The sequence below is a fragment of the Hetaerina americana genome, unplaced genomic scaffold (genome assembly GCF_022747635.1).
Source record: "Hetaerina americana unplaced genomic scaffold, ioHetAmer1.1.p SCAF_3, whole genome shotgun sequence".
NCBI classification, from domain to species: domain Eukaryota; kingdom Metazoa; phylum Arthropoda; class Insecta; order Odonata; family Calopterygidae; genus Hetaerina; species Hetaerina americana.
The window spans coordinates 73,600,423-73,622,023 of NW_027286874.1; the positions used below are offsets into that span (position 1 = coordinate 73,600,423).

The following is a 21,601-nucleotide window of genomic DNA, read 5'->3' on the forward strand; positions in this document are numbered from 1 at the left end:
GGCGCATCTCAAGTTTGGAAAATGGAGGTTTTTGGAAGAGAAGAATGAATGTGATTACTTGTTGTTGACGATACCAATAGACTTTAACCGCTAGAAAAAATGTTCGAAGCACATAGTATCAATGCGGAACATAAAGATCTTATCCATGATGTGGCTTATGATTTTTACGGCCAAAGAATGGCAACTTGCTCTAGTGACCAGTTTGTAAAAGTAAGGATATTTGTTCTATTTTTGTATTATATTGAATGAGAATATATGCTGATGTATGTACACTTTTAAAAGGTATGGGATCAAGACGAACAAGAGAAATGGCATTGTACTGGTAACTGGAAAGCGCACAGTGGCTCAGTTTGGAAGGTGACATGGGCACATCCCGAATTTGGGCAGGTTCTGGCGACGTGTTCTTTCGATCGAACTGTGGCGGTTTGGGAGGAAGTCGGTGAGTTTAAGTTGCAGCCTTTTTTTTAGAACATGGAGGTATTCTAACGCCAAGGATTCATATAGTATCACATATCATAGATGTGTCTCTGAGATTTAAGAGATCTCAAAATTTCTAATTATGCCTCAGAGACATTTGTGTGTGGTAGGTTTCACTGTAAAATGTTGAGATATCCAATAGGGGTCATTATCACCGGGAAAAGGGGCGCGCCGGCATCCCATATATATCTCAGAGATGCCTCTATGCTTCGCAGTTATGTGGTATTATTTTATTAGTGATGTGGTGATCAGCTAAAGCTTCTTTTCTTGAAAAGCGAATCTGAAGCCTTTGGCATTACAAATGGTTGATCGATTCCAATTATTTCCAATTGAACATATTCATGATCAAAGAAGAGTCCAGAGATAAATTTAAATGTTTAATTACAGTTGGCGATGCTGGAGGGACCCCAGCTGATCGAACGGTCGGGCGTCATTGGGTTCGAAGAGCAAATTTAGTGGACTCAAGAACCTCGGTGACAGATGTCAGATTTGGCCCACGATGGTTGGGTCTTTTGTTAGCAGCTTGCTCTGCAGATGGTGCTTTACGAATTTATGAAGCTCCAGATGCAATGAATTTATCGCAGTGGACTTTGCAGCATGAAGTTTCTGCTGGGAAACTTTCCTTATCGTGTCTTTCTTGGAATCCTTCGTTTTCCAGGTATTTAATCCACATGGAATGCTATCAAATATTTATTGCATGATCACTGCACTTATTTCATGCTGTCAATGGTTACTTAGTTTTTGACAAAAATTATCTCCTGAAATACTGATTGTTATTCAGGCTTTCCATACTTTTTCCTTAGTAGAAAATTCGTTAAATTGAAGTTGGTTACATAAAATCTAATTGCCACAATCTCTGAATATGCCCTCAAGGGTTGAGATTATCCCAGACTGCCAGCTTTCCTGTTGAATGGCAAATCATTGCAAAAAATGGCAAAACGTTTCTTGTCTAGCAATGAAAAATCAAAGTCATCCTTGCTTTTTTATTTGCTTTCCATTCCAGGTCAAGATTATTTGTGATAACATTTTTCAAACTTAATTTTTATTACTTTGCTAACACAGAGCCTGGAAAATGTCCCCCTTAGAATTTGTCTCTTTGCAACAATATCATGTATCTTTTCTAGCTTGGCTCTAAAGGATAGTTCCATCTTATCACAATTTGTAGATGTTCAATTCACTGTAATCCTTGCGTGAATGTTTTAATTGATCGTTCCAATCAAATATTATTTTGCTCTTGATAAAAGCTCCCTCATCATATATGTACATTCTGTGTAAGAAGTGTGCCAAGATATACAATTTTCAAGTTATCCATGTGAGTTTTTTAAATACACAAATTCCATTTCTTTTGCAATTATGAGAGCCTTTTCTGTAATAATGTCCTAGATGGAGTACTGAAAATGGAATATTAAACAAAATATCCCTATGAAACCATTCATATTTTACAATATCAAAAGTCCTTCACTTTTTGGGATCTTTTTGACATTTTCCATTTCCATTCAGTGTCCTCTCTTATTATTTTTTCAATATTTTCCGTACTCAAAATTCCATCTTTCTCTGAGGACATGAGCATTTAACTTTTGTCTCCAGCACAATAACAATTTCCATATTCTCAGATAACCAACAATACATTAATAACCAACAACAACATAAATATAACCATTGTTTCTCTCATGAAAATCAGAGAAGCACTGAGGTTTTAGGGAAAGGTGAGGTATGTACAAATTGGCATAGCAATTGTGGATGGTAAAATTGGTCAAACAGGAAAAATATTTAAAAGAGCCCTAGGGAAAGGGGGGGATCTAGAAGTCCTCTATAAACCTGATTGCACCTATAGTCCTTCCTTTATAGATACCTATCAGGATAACTCATACACCTACCCTAACCTCTTATTTCTCCCCATGCATTTGATTCTTCTGTGTAGTCCCACAGTCTATCAAGTATTTGGAAAGGAAAAAAAAGCCACATTTATCCATAATTTGAGTGATGTTAAGGAGTACCTAAATTGAAGCTACCTTGAGCAAATCACTTTAAGTTTTTTTTAAGTGCAATAAAAATTTTCAAATCCATTTTATTCTGCACTGGTGCCCATTCATACTTATCCAGCAACTGCATCACATCCCACTTTCTCAGATAACTTCACTCATTCCTGACTTGTGCAATATCGGTGGTCTTTTCTCAAGAAATTTATACTTGCAAACTTTTCCCCTCCCTATCTTTCTTATTAATCTCTCCAGTCTCTCTGCTTCACCATATAAATTTGCCATGTTTAGTTTATGCATGTGATGACATTAAGTGTTAAAATTTGAGCTGTGAATTTATAGAATCTGCCACCTCTTTTCTTCAATCCTGCTTGTTGACATTACATATCTTGCCGATATATGCTGGTAGTGTACTTGGAGGCACAAGCCAAGGCTCCAACAACACTTGAACCTCATGTAATGATCTTCATTTAGAAGCAGAATGAATACACTAACTGAAGACTTCAGTTTCATCTATGTTGCTTAGTTTGTTTTGATATAAATATTTTTCCGAGAAATATGTGTTGGTCAATGTGATCTTTGAAATATTTTGACCGAAATTATATCTCAGTATGAATGTCTGATATTTAGCCCATATAAGTTTTTCATACAATACCCAATGGAGTCCAGTTCTTGATATTTGTTGACCATTATTCTCTTCTTTATAGACTCCATCCACCGATGCTTGCTGTTGGAATTGATGATGCTAGTACATCGTCGGGTGCTAAAGTCCTCATATTTGAATATGGCGAAGGCAGCAGGCGTTGGTCACGAACAGAGGCTTTGGGATCAGTTCAGGATGCAGTTCATGATGTGGCATTTGCTCCAAATCCTGGCAGGTCACGTCATCTTTTAGCCATTGCTACTAAGGATGTGAGAATAGTATCACTGAAACCTTTGCAGTAAGTACAAGGATTTACTTCATGAAATCATGTAGTAGCATAAGATCCTAGTTAACAAATGGAATCATTTTTTTTGGTACTGTTTTTGTTATTGCTAGATTTGATGAATAAGTAAGTTTGCAAGTCTTGTTATGAAGTTCCTTAATTCATTGTAAATGCTTGTTCACAATCATGGTATGGTCGGAAAACTGGTTTAATTTGGAATTCTTAGATTTGATGTGCTATTTTTGCATATTAATATCTACTACTATAAGTATCTATTACTAAAGTGTATTGGCAATAAGATTATATCTCTTCTATGATGCCATGTAGAAAACCATTGAAGGAATTTGCTGTAACAGTTCAGTTGGGAAGCATTGAAATATTGTGTCCAGGACTCAATTGGTAGCCATGTACTGGAGTCCTGATTAAGCCCCTATTAATTTTCTGTCTTTAGTGAAGTGCATATCAGCATATTTTGGGATGGATCAACTCACCAGTTGTTATGACAAGTGTCTGGTCCAATAAAGGAAATCTCATGCATGGAAACATGAGAAACTCCTGTGAAAACGTTTTGCACATAATTATTATCAGCACACATTTTGTATATTGGTACTGTACTAAGTTTGATGCATTATATTGAGAAAATGTATCGGCATTTCTCAATTGAACTGAATTTAAATTTAATTCTGCTTATCTAATTTGACAATATTGGGAGGAGAACCTCTGAAGAAGATGTTTGTTGAGTTTCTCTTGTCATATTAACTCATTATTATTTTCACATGGTATTGCTGAAGTATTAACATATTCGTTCTTAATTTTAATATTATTTAGTCTTTTTCATCAAATTGTATCACACATGTGTTCTTAAAGTCATAGGCATTACAGCCATGCACAACTCTGACCCCTCTTGAGGCTGAGGAGGTGGGCACATACCACCAAAATGGCTTCAATAGTTCAGAAAGGAAGCTCTTTATTTGTTTGATGTGGCTATTTGCTAATGTTCAGATTACTATTAGCACATTTGTGGTGTGGAATGTATATTTCCTGAACAAGGGCAACTATTCCTATGGGATCAAAAAAGGAAAGACAAATGGTGATGTAAGGGTAAGATACAATGAAATTGCCCTGAAATGGATGAAAAGAACCTTCAAAAAGGAGAAAAGTGAGTAAAAGTTGAAGAAAATTATTTGTCAAAGGGAATGTCAAGCAAATTTGAAAGAAATGGTGGTTCTAACTCAACATAAATGAAGTAAACCAAAACAACAGATGTGCTTGACTCTTAACTTTCATGCCTATTATTACTATATAAAATCAGTTCAATGCTACTAGGTTCATAGTCACTACTATAAATTTCAGAAACAGTATTGGTATCAGGACAGTTGAGTTAGGATGAATGGATATATCTTTTGCATTAAATTGTATCCTCCCTTTCTTCAACCCTGTCAATATAATGTTGAGGAGTTAAGTGAAAGAAGGTACTATAAAGTCTCAATCTATTCCCAATAAAGCCCTCAAATAATTAATAAATAAATAAACCCTTGTTTCTATGAAGTGCCCATGAAGTCCAAAATATTTTTCTTTTTAAACTTGGTCTTCAAAGCTGTTTTAATTTCATCCGGGACATTTTTATTGTTACTTTCAAGGTTAATGCTATTCAAATTGTGATTAAAACTAATTTACAGTAACTATATTTGTCCTTATAAACTTAAACAATTGCGACTCAAAAACAATTTAGTCACTTCCTTCTAATGGAAGCGTACAAGGTGTCATTTCAGTTGGAATTAAATATGATTTAATGAATCGATTTTGATTAAAGGGACAACTTGGCAACTGGCTTACCAAACACAGGAGGAACATTAAGTCTAGGAGTTGTGCCATCACGTTTTGAGGTTCAAGTTATCGCTCAGTTTGATGACCATTCCAGCACAGTATGGAGAGTATGTTGGAATGTCACTGGAACTATTTTGGCCTCATCTGGAGATGATGGCTGTGTTCGTCTATGGAAAGGTAAGTCATGAATAGTGAAATCAAAACTAGTGCAAATGGTATTGCTCATTACATCACCCATGTTAATACATTGGTATCATTGCTGGGTTTTGTAGCAAGTTTTGTAAAGCACCAGGTCCAAAAAAGCAAAGCTGCTTCAAACGTTATATGTAATAACAATAAATGTGAACTTTTCCGGTATATATCGGGAAAGGAGACCTTACTAGATGATAGACGAGAGTCTGTACTTTTATTTTTAAGGTTTGGAAAATATCTGAAAATCTTAAAGGAAATAGTCAAATCAATGCAACTGACTTGGTGTTTCTATTGCAGTCAGAAATAATTTTAAATAGAAATTTGGCAAAATGATCTGACCCAAATTGAATTAGGATTCAACTAATTCAAGCTAAAACTTTCCTCAGGGTGGTTGTGTTTACATACATTATCATTAAAATCAGTGAATGTGTAATTCAATCTTTCAGGTTGAACAGTTTTTTTGTCCAATTCACTGAATGCATATTGCTTGATGTATCAATTAATGTTTCTTGAGAAAATAAAATTCAAATTATAGCCTTCATATTCCACTTGCTCTCAAGAGAAGTCCCGAAAGAGTTCATGAACAACCTCATGTATAGCTCTAATCACTTTCACAATTATTTTAGGAAAAGAAAGACACGAATACAAGCCCAAACAATGTAATAAAGACATTGAAGTTATAGCGGGAAATTCAGGCAAAGCAAATAAATTTGCTAAGTATTTGTCTGAGGTGTACATTAAACCTGATCCAATGATAGTCTATTTAACTTTTCTGATTCCTTGAATTCAATACCACCTCATGCTCTGAACGTTATTACTTTTCTTTGCTTGCAACTAAATTATCAATAGGTTATTTTGAAGTGTTACGTGGAAAATTGCAACTGTTTTTATCTCTGTTATTATTTTGAAGTATTGAGAAACTTAACATCATCTCATCATTTCTATATAGTAACCATATTAAATTATTCTGAACCACTTACAGGTAGGCTTACAGCCAGATGGCAAGTTTTAAATTAATTTTAAAATAAATTTTAGTTTTTCATTTATTTTTCCTCTTAATTCTATTTTTTAACGTTTTGACATTGACAGGCAGGATGTAAGAATTCTTGTAGTAATGAGTTCCATTTCTTTTTCCTGAATACCTCTATTTACAAAGTAATACTTCTCTGTGTTGGTCTGTTTTTCATGTGTTGATTGTTTTATTTTTTCATGTAAATGTTGGTTTTCATAACCTTTTACTCTAAGTTGTTTCCGTGTGTTAATATCCCACATATGGCTGATACATGCCTCCTAATCTGGAACCTCCTCTACTTTCCCTTAAATATTCCTATCCCGAAGAGTTAAGCATTCCAAAAATACTCTCCTCCCTACCTTGTGTTCATCACAAAACAAATGATTATTTTTTTAATAGTTGCTTATTTAATGTATTTTTCTTACATTTATGGCATACGATTGACTGTATTAACAATTAAATTTGAATAATACTGAAATGTGTTAATGTTCTTGGGCTTCTTTAATGAGACCATCATTTTATTTTGCAGCCAATTACATGGACAATTGGAAGTGCGTGGGAGTGTTAAAAGGTGATGGCACACAGAAAATTCCAATGGGACTTGGTGTAGGGGCTGTGAGTGGTTCAGTTGGTGGGCCAACAGGGGTTATGAGTACGGACTCAACTCCTGCCACAGGTGTTTCATCAGTGACTGGCTCTTCCCTTGTTGGGTCCTCAGTTGGGATGAACCAACAAGGGGTGACCTCAACTGCAGCTGCACCAGTTGCGGGGATCTTGCCTTCTGCCTCAAATACCACTGGGCAGGGTCAGTCAGCCAGCAGTGGTGGAGGAGTGTCAGTTGCAGCAGGAAATGCCGTCCTTTCATCATCAACCACACAGGGGACAGCCAGGTACCTCAAACTTGGAACCATTAGCAATCCCAATCAAGTCCCATGGCATTGACAGCGTGTTTGTATTTGTAGTGAAATCCTGCTCCTTTATAAGGAAGTAATCTTGTGTGCTGCAGAGTTTGATACAAGATGTTTTTTTTAAATAAGTCATTAGTGTTTGTAACTTGAAACCAAATCAGAAATTTGTATTTGTCCTGAAGATATATTTTTAAATCTCCACCTGCACTGTTTTCATTAATAACATTATTGAGATGGATATTGAAAGTCATGTCTTGAATTGTCTAAAAAGAAGTCTTGTGAAATCATATTTTCAACTTCTTTTAATAATGCATGTAGTTCATCCTACTTCATTCATGCTCCCAGCAAAAATTATTCCTCTTTACCATTCACAGAAATTAGTTGTCACCATATATTAAACAACAATGAGCCAAATTAACTGGTTGGTTTGTATGGTCAAGTGAAACCTTACTCACCCATTTGTTTTTAAGAAGGTTGTTTCGGAATGAATTTGATATTATGGGGGCACCTACCCTAACCATTTAATACTTATTACAAGACATGCATACATTACCCATAATTGTGTCGAATGAATACATTTCAATCCTTTTATTTGACTAATTATCTACTTCTGAAAATCAGGTGCTCTATCTAAAGATACAAATAAAATTTGACATATTGTAATTCTTAGTTTTGATCCCAAATATTGTTTTGTGAATGTTTTTCACTGCTTTGTAGCAATTCTCCTAACTTGTTTATTTAATTTGTGTCAGGTTTAGTTTAACCTTTATAACAAAAATGGAATTTCTAGCTTTTTAGGTTTATATCTGTGAATGTCATCACCTTAATCGTGGAAATTAAGCTTTCATGTTTTTTTTTTTATGTTGGCCTGCTATTGTCATCAGCTGTGCCATTCATTGTTATTGCATTTAATCCTGTATGCCTCTCAGAGCACTGCATTTAAGCTTCTTGTTTTCTGCAATTTTTTTATTGAATTTGTTTGTAAACTGTGAGTTTATATTTTTGTGCTGATTTGTAGTAATAGAATGAAAGTTTTCTTTATGTTGTGCTGCCATAATAAACTTGAATTATTTTTAAAATTTATTTGTTGCCTTTCAATCACTGCCATTGTAATAATTTTGGTAAAATCAGTGCTTGTAATTTTTTTTGGACGTTGAGCTTTTGCTATGGTTGTTATTATTCCTTTGCCATTATCTTAGGACCTATGCAAAATGTAAGTTATGTAGTTTTAATCATTGTCTCATGCACACTATAATTTCCTATATGTTCAATCGTGCCTTCATCTCTTAAAATGGTCATTTGTGATCATTTATAAGGAAAACTCAAGTTTGGTTCATACTGAAACCCTAAAGTTTACATCCATCACTAGTGATGCCTCTTGTAATGAGATTTTATGAAGTCCCATCTTAGATTCCATTATTTTAAATTCCACTAATCCAGCTGACTTGGTGTCTTCACTGGAGTCACTACTTTCAAAGGCTGAGAGCATAGCTTATTTTAGCCTCCGTTAAGTTAAACTAATGGCCTAACTCCTACGACAAGTATAACTAATGAATATTAATGACCACAATGAATGTAGAAATGATCAATCATGAACCAATGTAGTCCTAAATCTGATTACAGTTCTTATGCCAAACTTTCTGCCCTATTGGTAGTACCAGTCAGCATATTCAGATTATGTAAGGAATAATCCTGAAGTGGTGACTCAAAAAAAGTATCAATTCAAACAAGTGTAGTGGTAAATTGAAATCAAATTTTATTTCATGCAACAAAATTGCTCAAGCAGCAGTATGTTATTGACCTATCTATTTCAAGTGCCATGGCTACAGAAGTGTGTGTGTTGCAAATCATAATGGGGTTTGAATGGTATATTTACTGAGAAAATGGAGTTTATTTTGGAAATAACCATGTTTTTGGGTTTGCATGTTCATACTTAACTTTATATAAATGCCAAATTATTTAATTGTTGTTATGGCATCACCCTTTGGTTGGATTTGAGGGCACTCTCGGTTTGGCGTTTTTGTTAGTCTTTTTCTGACATCCATAGAAGGTCCTATCAACATGCTCCCATGTGCGTATTGGAAAAATTTGTGACTTTAAATCTGAAACAGTATTGTTGCTAATTAATATTAGGTAGGTCAATGTCGTGACATTATTTTCATCAGTGAAACTATCCTCTGGCCTTGTTTCCTCCCTGAATGTTAAATACAACTCTGAGGTAGACATTATCATAGCTAGTGCAGGGATTTCAAAATTGAAAGCAGCTTGGCAACAATAGAAAAATACCAAAGTGACTTTCTCATGATTTAGCGAAGGCTAATTCACTCATTTAAGACGATTTCCATCCATGTGCCTATTGTGTTCTACCATTGCCAACTGTGAACTCATAAAAAATGGTTCAAGGCAGGAAAGTTGGTGAACAGGTTTGAATACGTAAACTGGAATAATTTTATTCAGTATTTAATGCAAGACTTGCCATCTCCAGGGTATTACTAAATTGATAAAAATTTCCCTGGGAAAATCATTGATAAAATCACGGCTGGGATCTTGGGAACATTTTCAGATTGGAAACTCTGTATTTTTTAAATGCAAATTTCATAGATTAAACCAAGAATTGAACACCAGAAGTCCATGCCTCAAAATTACCACGTTTGAAAATGCAATGTAGAAATTTTATACCAGATAATATAGATATCATGCAAATCTTTGTATTTTTACAGCTAAAATGTCATTATAGGTCTCACTATGTGGTGACTACAAGGATTCATAATTATTCTCAACAAGAGTCATATCACGGCCCAGTTTGCCAATGATTAAAAGCAAAATAGTAATGCTGCACCTCATTGGCACATATAACAATACACTGTTACAGAAATGGTAGAATATAAAAAAAGTCCCGAATCGTTCATCAGATCTGTTTTATCATGTCTTTAAAATGTGGTATCCCAATTAATTAGTGTGTGCCTGCATATGAGCATTCACTAAAGAAAGATTTTTATATAATATGTTAAAATTTCAATGCATCACTCGTATGTTTCCTGTTCTAGATCACTGTAATCCTTTTAGTTATGCCCTGAGAATGATGAAACAAATGATTTGTTAGAGTAGCATTAGGAGTTCCATTGTACATAGGCAATCTCTCATTTAGGCTGTTATTAGAGCAGTTAATGTAATGCCATTTCAAAATTTACATTTAAATGTACTTGGAAAAGCCACTTGGTGACCACCTTGTAAAGTATAAGGTATTTGGGCTTTTTTGGATGCATGTTTCAGGTTTCGGAATTATTATTAATTTAGACAAGAATGTTGGTCGGAGTATATTCTTTAGACCAATAGGATTTTATTGTATAATGCCAATATTAATTATATTTATTGCAAATATTTAATTTTGTAAGAAGTCAACACTGATTCGGATATAGTTTTCTTAACTTCATAGAGAATAACTTTGCAAATGATTGTTCCCTCCTAAAATATAGTATAATAAAATAATACTTAAAAATTAAGTACGTAGGGTGACAAAGGTGTGCATGCTAATCTTTGCGAAGTCAATAGATGGAGGAGTGGGTTCATTTATTGTGACATATTGTTAATGTACGAAGTTTCATTTGTATATATGTACTTGGAAATATGGTTGGTGATAAAGGGGTGCATTGACATGTCAAGCTTTTTTCTTTCAAAAATAATTCAATTGGATTCTTCAAATTTCCATTTTCTAAAACATTTCAACTAGAGCTCTTGTCTAAAATAAAGAAAAAATTTTGCATGCTCCACTTGTTTATTAAAGTATACAATGCACTTTTCAGTGCCTTGGTATAATTATCAGGCTTTGAATTGCCATTAATTTCTTACCTGATGACAAACCCTAGATGTTGACATTCATGTTGTGTATTCAATTAAACAAGTGGACAGTACAAACTCAGCTCTTCATTTCATACAATGCTGTTCCATCACTTCAAACTGAACACAGTTGAAATAATTGACTGATGTTCCCCTGGTTGCGTAAGTGTAATTTAGTGCAGTTTAGTAGTGTAATGTAGACTTAATACGTACATTTTTTAATTTTAAAACCATCCGTGGATAAATTGCAATTGCTCAAGACCAAAAACTTAAAAAAACTGGAATTTAAATTTATATCCTAAATAATTGTATCTGTATATTAAATTACAGTGCACTGTGAAATTTTTCATAAAGAGAAAAATATTTAATCAGCATTGCTTGGATGTGGATATTCTCAAGAATGAAATTTTCTCTGTGTTGGCTCAAATTAGTTGATGTAGATATTTAAATTGTTTTCCATCATTGTATATTCCCAACATAATTGATTAGATTCATTTGGCAAGTTTCATTGTTCAATGGCCAAATTTTAATATTAACCCCTTGAAGTTTGAAATTGGAGGAATGGTAGGGAGGACTGGGTCCTGGAGTCATTCAAGGAAGGGGTGTGGCTGAGTAAGCTTGGAATACTCGGCCAGGCTGTGGCCATATCAATTGGCTGCCTAACCTCTAACTAAAATCTAGTTATTATGATATGTAGGCATACAAATTATTTGAGCTTAATGCTGGTAGAGGGAATAATTTTAGCCCTACATTACATTGGCAGCCAAGATCACTATGAGAAGGTAAGGGGATTTGGCTCCTGAATGGTAAGGTATCCTTTTTTCCCTCTCACAAATTATGACCGCAATAATGAGAAACATCACATATAACAATTTGAACTTGAAATAAACTTGACTTTTAACTTGGTCAAAGAGCCATGGGAGATGCTGTAACAGTAACTTAAATGGAGTCATTTGCTAATGTACATTAAAATGTATCAATTTCAAGGTGTAAAAATAATTTGCCTTGACCTGAACTTGAGCCCAAATCCCTCAATATCCAGAAATCGAGGGATTCGGGTTCAAACCCGGTCAAGGCAAATGATTTTTACATTTTGAAGCATGCATTTTATTGACTTTGAACTATGAATAAAATCATACCCATTAATAATGATCATCAATTGCCCTAATGAGTGTTGATGTAACCTCCCCTGCCACACTCCCTCATGTCAGCTTGCAGGGTAGGATGTAAATGTAGTTAAGGTTCCTAAAGTGTTCTTGCTAACCCATTTATTTCACCTGATAGCTTAACAATACAGATGGGATAGTGGCCTTCTCCTATCACCCTAGTTACTGCAACAGTTCCTGGATGTGGAAAATCTGTGATACCAATTCCCATGCTTTATAAATAAGAAGATCGTCTTCCCTTAAGTTAGGAAGGCCAATCTTTATGTCACATTGGCATCTTGCCATTTTGGAGGGAGTGCTGTTTAAAGGCAGGACCTTATTAAGGGATATTACCTATTTTTAACCATCGGAGGATTGTTTTGTTAACAACTGTAGTATTATAGCTAGGATTCAGAAAGTATGTTTGGTGAGGCTAGAGGGCACTAGGAAATACAAAGAATGTATTCCTAAATGAAATGAAAGTAATTCATTTTAAAAGTTAATTTTAGTTCAGGTAATAAGACTCCTTAGAGAATATCAAATTGAAGTTACACTTTTGTCCCCAACCTCTACCTTCCTCAGTATAACCATGGATAGGTTATGTTGATTATAGGCTAGTAGGTGTGGGCAGAATAATCATTATCTCAATCTGGGAATCTATGAATCTTTTGACGTGTGGAACCATGGATAGAAACTATTTTGACCCTAATGGAGGAAGACAAATCAGCTATGGGACAAGTTGGACCTTTGGTGAAGTCGAGAGATCTGTAGTTCATGAAATAAATAAACAATTTTTACTTTGAAGCTGGAAATATGAATTTACAAAATACCGCAGGACCACAATGACAAGAGAATATCTAATTATTCAACAGGTCCCTTATGTTTGGCCAATTCTCCAAAAACATAATAAAACCTTCACTGCTTAAGAGAGCTCCAAAAATTGCTCACCCCCATCCTATATTTTAGTTACCTTAGTTTTAGGAAATATTTATGGCATTAGTGCAGCCAATCAAACAGTTAATGAATAATCAAGAGACTAACATTTGGCAGACTGTATGATCACAAATTGATTGGGAACCAATTTCTTGAATAGACAAAAAAAACATAAATTTCACAAATTAAAACAGATATGAGTACTTTCCATTAGGAAAACCTCTTGGTAATGATTTCTGTAGAGAGATGCTAATAGACTAGCGGAAACCTAGTCATGACGCTGTGATTTGGAGAAAGAAGATAGCCATCTTGAAGGGAAGGTGTCATCTAATCCCTGTTGATTTTTTATTCTGGGTATGATCACAGTTGCATTCATAGTGAGGTGGTGTCAAAATTCATGGGTTGGGAATATATTCTGGTTTCCAGCATGGCTGTCCTTGGCCAGTGGAGCCAGGTTACTTTCAATGACAAGCAAGATTCTGAATGACCATGCATTAATTAATTAAGAACTCTCTGGTTGGATAAAGATAGGTAGTTGAATGATTTTCTGTCACAAATCTTCGTGTATTATCTAATGTTTATTGACCCCATTAGTCTAAAAGAATACAAAAAATGCAAGTCGAGTTATGTACATGGCAAGATAAAGCATGTAGGTGCATTCACTATACAGTTATAATGATGAATAATGAGGTGCAGTATATCTGCAAATAAGATTCATTTGTATATCCCTATAAATGGTTTGATTTTATGAAACATATTCATGAAACTTAAGAAAACTCAAAAGTTAAGTGAAAGTACTTAAAGTAACTCAAGAGACTGAGAAAGAGTGTAACATAGCCTTTTCAACTGATAATATTTTACATGAGCTCTAAATTAGCAGATATTCTTCATAGCTTTTATGTCCTTGGGCTACAATCTTTGACACTGTATGCATAATATAGGCTTTTGTCTACTTATGCCAATTCAGTTCTTCTGTGGTTTATTTTATGATTTAGTCCCAGCTGGTACAAATGCTCTTGGTTATTTAGTGTGAGTTGTTCCATGTAAATTTTTACAAAAGTAGTAGCCTCCAAAATTAATGCACAGGGTAGAATGAGTGAGTGTATTGTATTTGATAAAGAATGTTTTGCAAGATGTTATATTAATACACCAGTAATGGGTCTAATAGTCCTTTGTTGAAGTTTAAATATTCTGTTGCATGGTAGCAGCTACTGCAGAATATACCACCAAAACTCCTTCATTTGTGAGAGGTGGGCATAGTTCACTACTGATGAAATATGTTTACTGATACCATATCATGAAGATTTCTTAACATATAAATGCGGGAATGTAGAATTTTTGCTATGTTGCAATTAGAATTGCCCAATCTAGAGCCTCTGTTTGCATAATCTCAAAAAATTTAAGTTTTTATTGGTATTGGAAATGGGTAGGTTCATTTTGAGGGCTGAATAATCAACCTTTTTTTGGTATGGTCAGGAGGAAATGTTTTGTGTTTTCTCATGATAATGCTCAGCTTGTTTTGAATTGCGCCATCAGCCATTTCTTTTATTTCTTGATTGGCAGTTATTTCTAATAATTTGGATGTAGGAGCAGTAATTATGTGATACATGCCATCAGCAGATTACTAAATGTTCATTATGTACAGGGTGCAGCAACATAACTTCCTTTTTTCAAATGCAAAACGCTTTCAAAAAAGGAAGTTATGTTGCTGCACTCTGTATTTGGAAGGTTGTCATTAGTATAGATTGTAAAGAGAAGTGGACACAGAATCCCAAGGAACTCTCTTTTAGCTCCAACTTCTGAGCACAGCCATTGTAAAATTTTTGTCTTTATATAATGCATAAATCTTCACACAATGACATATAAATCACATTCAATCAAACTGGCAATCACCTGGGTCATCATTAAAGTCATGGACAGTTGATTTTTCTTTTCCTAATTTTTACTGGGTTTCTGAGTAAAACAATTTTTTTAAGTTAGGGATGGTAGGTATAAAACCCAAAAAGGGTAAATGATTTGATTAATGGAGAAAATATTTAGTGACTCAGTGTTATGACGTATATGAGTAAATCCCAGAAAATCTCACTGACTATTGTTTTATGAGTAGGCGGACACAATAATCGCAATAATAAACATACACATCATATAACCAGGAGCAGATAATCAACCATAAAAGGTACCATTTAATGGGTGATCAAAAGTAGATATTACAGTATCATAATCACTTGATTCCTAAGAGAGTTCAATAACTAAGCCATGCAGGGATTGCCTATTTCCTACGTATTCACAAACACATCTTTATTTATCATTAAATTTTGATTCAAATTCTCAATCACTGTTTATTTTAGGTTTTGGAAGTATATATTAAAGGATATTAGTCAGTATCTTATGTTAACGAATAAACATAGTGTTTGTATTGTTTGTTCATATTGGTTCACAGTGATCATTGGAAGCATTCCTACAAGTGAAGTGTGATGGTCCTGATGTTCATGTTACCAATAGAGATTATGGCACATCAGTCAACTCTGATTATTAGACATGAGTGAAATGAATGAAATCACATCCTAATGTTGTTGAAGGAGATGGGAAGAGCAATATAATTGGAATGGAAGCAAGTGAATTTTTTCTATAAATATGGAGTAACTCCTAAAAAAATTTTCCATTTGTTTAACACATTTCATCCAGTGTCCAGATGGTTTTAGAAACCCATATTGAGAGCAACAGCAGATCTTTATGACTAAACCACAACTTCTCTGCTCACTTGGCAACACGGAATTTCAGGGAATGATATGGGATAAAGTTGACTTGCATGTTACAAAAATGTGGTAAGTCAGTGGTTAAAGTGCTGAGCTACTGACCAAAGGTCCTGGGTGATGTATCTGAGCACAATTTCACCCAAGCCGTGTGATATTCTGGGCATCAGATATTCCAGGGAATCCACAGGCATCACAGTGAAAAGAAATGGCCCTCCTATACTAATAAGTGAAGTCAACATGCTGTATATGGCTTAGTATGTGGTGAGTTCTTTCCTCAAATATCCAATCAACCTACAGATGGATAACTATTGTTATGGATTGACAAGCTGTGAAAAAAATGTTCACTCTGCATAATAGACTTTGGCATTGGTACGTTTTCTTGAATTTTACATTAAATTAGTTTTGCTAGTAGAAAAGTGAACAAAATTGGGAAATTCAAATATTTTCCAACATTATATGGATAACTCTTTGTCACCATGAGCAATTCATTAAGTATTTTATATGCGCTGCAATGTATAACAGGCTTGCAATTACTATTTTAGTGGAGCACAGTAGTTTTTTTTAAATTTGCGGAATGAATGCTGGGTTATAATATCTAGTTCAGTGACACATCTGCATGTGAGTATCTGCATCCAAACCTAGTATCAAATCATTGATAATTGCATGTAAAGCTATCACCACTCAATCAGTGTTAACACTCTTTATATTACCCTTGATCTATGTGTGTATTTCACTAAATCACTAGGCCCCTAAAATTTCATGTAAACAGGGAAGGGAAGAAGAGGCTAGTAGAAATAATTTTTAAAAGTATTTGATTAATAAAACCAATATATACAAATCAGTTGAATATGAGAAATGCAAATCTTTCTAAAAATTTGGTTAAGTTACACTTTTAATGAGTTATTATAGATTGAAGTTATGATAAACATTAATTTAAGTGCACGTGGAAATAAAAAATGTTATTTGTTGAAGTAATAGAATGGTTTGAGGCATCACTTTGTGGAAGCGATTCATATTGGAAAAGAAAATACTTTGTTCTTCCACATATGTGGAAGGACAAAGTAGTTTCGTTTCTGTTGTTGAAGCAACATTCAATGGCATCTGGAAATTCCATTTACTAGCAATCTATGAAGATTATTAATTTTCTAACCAATTTTATGAACTTGTATTTCAAAATATATGATTGCACACCCGGGTGTCCCTTTGGAAGTTCTACTTAGGAAATACTGAATTTCGATATTGTATTAATTTTCATTTTTCTCCCAGCAAATTCAAATTCACTGCAGTCATTTTCTATTAATCTCAGTAAACCATGATTTCCCTAAGTAATTTGCAAAGTAATGTTATCAAACTTGAGTAAGTACTGATTAATGACAGCATTTTTCATACAATAAATATTGAACTATCATAGTCTGTACTGTCAATTTTTTCAAGGGAATTAACTATCAGAATGGGTGAACATACTATGACAAATTTACATGGCGAATTTTCAATATGATGGGCTTTATTTAAATATATTTTCTCTTCTACAGGTAGTAGTTTTGCCTTTTTCCATCAGGTTCAATGGTGTGATAGACTAGGTTATAAATACTGTTAATATACATCTCACATTTATTAAAGGAATATTCAGACAATGCATGTAAATATGGTTGCCCTATTTTGGAGCACATCATGTTGGACCTAAGCATTAAACAGAATTTGAAGAAAGGTTTTGGCAAAGGAAGAATTTTACATGTAATACCTACACCTCATTCAGTAGTAAAAAAAAATGTGAATTAGCTAAAAAAACTGGTGATGGGTTCCACCTCTCCAGGCCTGGAAATTCCTATTTCATGGACGAGAATCACCTACATATCCTAGTGGTTCGCACCAAGGTAAATTTTTACAATGAGCCCAAGCTGACACCATTTCTTGACCATCTCATTATGGCTTGATCAACAATTAGGGGAGATAAACATAAATAGCAGTTGCTTTAGTTAAGGACTAAAAATGAAAGGATAAATAGTATGTCAAAGACAGTGAAGTAACCATCTCGATTTACTTCACTCTGGAAATTGCTCACTATGATGCAATAGAAATATTGAGCCTAAAACGTTCATATAATGTCAACCTCAGAAGCCACCAGAGCTCAAAATCACTGTGAAAGCCTTCAATGTATGCATATGAATAAATCATTCATAGTTTACCCCTCTGATCAAAAGCAATTATAATCCTTTATTCACTTTCACTATATATGCTTGTTGAATTATTGAAATTGGTGCCTTGAAAGGAGAAAGGCACTTAATGGGGTGAAACTTGTTTGATAGAAAATTTATTTCATTTTAAATAACACACTTGGGACTAAGAACCAGGATGTGCCATTGGGAAATGTAATGAATTGAGCGTTGAAACCGGTCGTACGCTAATAAAGAACAGTGGAAAGTTACTTTGTATTTTTAATTTCATTAACATGAATTTCCACAAAGTTGAGCCAGAAACAATTGAATAAATAAAAATCAGCTTCATAATTATTCTTAATTTTACCTGTATGCACTTAAATGATCACTAGGTACATGTAAAGGTAACTTCACCGCGAAGTAAATGAGTATATTAATGTCCAAGTTTGCAAATAATTACCAGTTTATTCCTCAGGAACAAAATGAACAGAGAATGCATTTCACCAGCTTATGCCAAAATTGAAAAATTTTGGGGGAATAAATGAAAAAGGTTGGAAATTGTGAGGTAAATTTTGAAGAAAGCAGAAAAATTGGTTTTACTGACTTGCTGACATGATGGTACGGAGTTCTTAAGTAATGTATTTGAATTCCTCAGCCAAGATTTAGTCATTTATGAGTGGCTTAGTGCAGGAATGCCTAAATGACACAGGAAAGTAATTAATCGATGTACCAATCCATTATTCTTGGCTTGACATGCCTTATGACTTAATCAAAACTATCTCAATGGTTAATGCCTTTTACTGAAGTTGAACTACATTACAGTAGGCATATGTGTAGACTAAAGAGGGAATTAAGGGACAATAAAAAGACTGCATAACTGTAAAATGCTTCAACACTCCCGGACACAGCTCACTGTGATAATTTAGTTTCAACTAATGCTCATCATTGTATGTAAACTACCACTCAAAGGTGGGTTTGGAGTGCCCCTATCAGAGGTTAAGCATCTATATTATCTAGCACTTAAACTTCTGCTTATTGGACCTATATCAACTCGTTCTTCATACTTTTTGCCTTCTTACATCTTATTCAAAGAGCTCTTCCATCCTTTTTGTCTGCCTGCTTTACATTCTACCTTCTTTTATGGTCTGGAGCATTCCACTACCTCTCAAAAAGTATTTCCTCCATTCACATTATCTGCCTCCTTTGAATTTCTCCTGGCAACTTCTTACCTTCTACTACTACATTTAAAACTTTGTTGTTAGCTGTCTATTCTGTCCAGTTTATTTTCTCCATCTACTCCATGCCTGAATCTCAAAATCTTTTAATCTAAAGTTACCTTCTTGCTTCAAAGACCATGTTTAAAAATCATATAATACTATCCTCCATAGTAAAGTCTTTATTTAGAATACTCTCTTATTTAATTCCCTTCTTATTGCAAATGATCTCTTGCCCAAAGCTCCTCCTAATGTCCCCCTTATTATACCCATTTTCATCCAAGTACCACCTAAATACTCTTAACTTCCAACCGCTCTAGTTTATTTCCTCGTTTTAATGTTTAAGTTAGCCTTCCTACTCCTTGAGAACCTTCTAATATATCTTACTTTGATCTTTGTCTGATTAATCTTTACACAATTTTTCTCATATCGATCTTGTAAAGCTGAGGTACCAAACTGGGAAAACATTCAGCTCCCTTTCAGTAAGGTTCACATAGGGCTTATCAATGCTTGGTGTGCCAGCATGGAACACTTAGGTTCAACTCTCTTCCTTTTCTCTGACCAGCCACACAGGGAGCCTACCTGAAAGTGAATCAAAAGCACAAATGAGTTGAGTGCCCCTGCTGAAAAGAATAAATAATAATTGCAACCTTGGCCAACAAATTAATGATGATCATTCTTTTAAATTTTAAAGCAGCAATGATCATTAACAGTTAATGAGATGGATAAAAATAGGAATGATGGAAAATATCACCAACAAGTACATTGCCAAAAAAGATCAGTAATCTTCATGAAGAATGTATTAAGCCATACCTACTAGTATATTTTAAAGCAATGATTCCTCTAGCTGTGGTAAAAAATATTACTAATGAACTCAAGTAGCTGTTGTAAAGGAAATTAATTTCATGTAATGTACAATTATTGTGGCCCTAGTTGCTATTTTTGACCAATATGATAGGGAAATAGTATCCCTGGTCACAATAATGGGTGATTGTAGAGATCCAATTTCATACAGACACTGGGGAAAGGAATTAATCTATTCTAGCAGAGCCTCACTACTATCAACATTTTTGTCTCAGTGTAAGTGCATTTACTTGCTGGGGTCTGAAATCCTCCAGCTTGACATGAACTAAAGCTAATAACGGGTTGTGTTTTCTTTTTATTTCCTTCCTCCTTTTCAAATATAACAGATCAGCTCATTCTGGAGTCAGTTCTCTCCAAGGACCTTTTGGACCATTTGGAACAGGAAAATGGGCACCTTGTCCCACAGTCACACGTGGTCGGTTCACAAAAACAACCTGGATTGGAATGGAGCCTCCGATTGCAGAAGCTGGGGTTGTTGGAAGTATGGTTGGTGGTGTGACAGAAGGAGTTGTTGTGATGGGTAGTGGTGTGAACCAAAGCTCCAGTATTCGTCAACAACAGCGTTCATCAAAGAGAACATAATCTTTTGAAGAATTATTACAAAAACTACAGAGGTTCTGTGAATGTAACAAAAGTTTTTTTTTTCAATTTAAGAATTTCAACTTTACCACGTTTTTTCTCCTTTTTTATCACTTCATTATTTTATAAAATGTGTATCTTAATTTTGGTTAATTTTGAGGCGGTGAGCATATCCATAAAAAACCTCATTCCCTTTTTAAAAAATGTGAAATACTGCTGTCACAAATGTGCAGGTTTCTTAATATAATCAACAAAAACTATTCCACTCTTTCTTAGGATAATCTGCAAGGCTTATAGTTTGATTGACATTTAAAATTTAAATAGCAAATGATGAAGGAGTGGGTCAGGCCTCATTTGGCTGGTAATTTTTTATTTCTATTCTAATAAAATGATACGGCAAGTCAACTTTCACACTTGATTCACTAACCATGTTTTCAAGTGTCATTATCAAGACCATATCTCCTTAATATGCGATGACTTTCTGTGTTGAAGTTCTTGAATTTTAAATTGTCTTTTTCTACGCTAAGTTTGGTTAATTAAATTGTCATTTTTTTAAATTTAGTCCATGAAAAATATATTAAAATTATAAATATTTGCTGTAAATTTAATATATTTATTATTTTTCCTTGTGTATTAATCAGATAAGAATTTACTTTGTTTCATTACAAAAATCTGTTCATATGATGTCAATAAAAAGCTGCCCATATAAAGAAAGGAGTTTTTAGTTATCCTTAACCTTGTATCAAACTACCCATAATGGTTCCCAAAATTTAAACATTTTAAATTTCTGATTCAT

The 21,601-nt window shown here is 34.2% G+C and overlaps 1 protein-coding gene across 2 annotated transcripts; it reads left to right on the forward strand.

The window, feature by feature from the left end:
- The first annotated feature begins 6 nt into the window (after window positions 1-6).
- Nup44A (nuclear pore complex protein Nup44A) lies at window positions 7-21,474 on the forward strand. Of its 2 annotated transcripts, XM_071588150.1 has the most exons (7): window positions 7-210; window positions 283-439; window positions 865-1,135; window positions 3,164-3,397; window positions 5,196-5,386; window positions 6,943-7,303; window positions 20,553-21,474. In XM_071588150.1, exons 1-7 carry the CDS (start codon window positions 100-102, stop codon window positions 20,806-20,808), a joined length of 1,581 nt encoding a protein of 526 aa, XP_071444251.1. In that variant the 5' UTR covers window positions 7-99; the 3' UTR covers window positions 20,809-21,474. The 2 variants fall into 2 exon arrangements, with proteins under 2 accessions (XP_071444251.1, XP_071444252.1); XM_071588151.1 differs by lacking the exon at window positions 20,553-21,474 and having other exon boundaries at window positions 6,943-8,404.
- Window positions 21,475-21,601: the final 127 nt, after the last annotated feature.

Bases quoted from the DNA above. Each gene is read 5' to 3' on its own strand.
- Nup44A (XM_071588150.1), top strand. From the start codon at position 100: ATGTTCGAAGCACATAGTATCAATGCGGAACATAAAGATCTTATCCAT. The intron at 211-282 runs GTAAGGATATTT...CACTTTTAAAAG, and splicing joins CTAGTGACCAGTTTGTAAAA to GTATGGGATCAAGACGAACA. The intron at 3,398-5,195 runs GTAAGTACAAGG...TTTTGATTAAAG, and splicing joins GTATCACTGAAACCTTTGCA to GGACAACTTGGCAACTGGCT.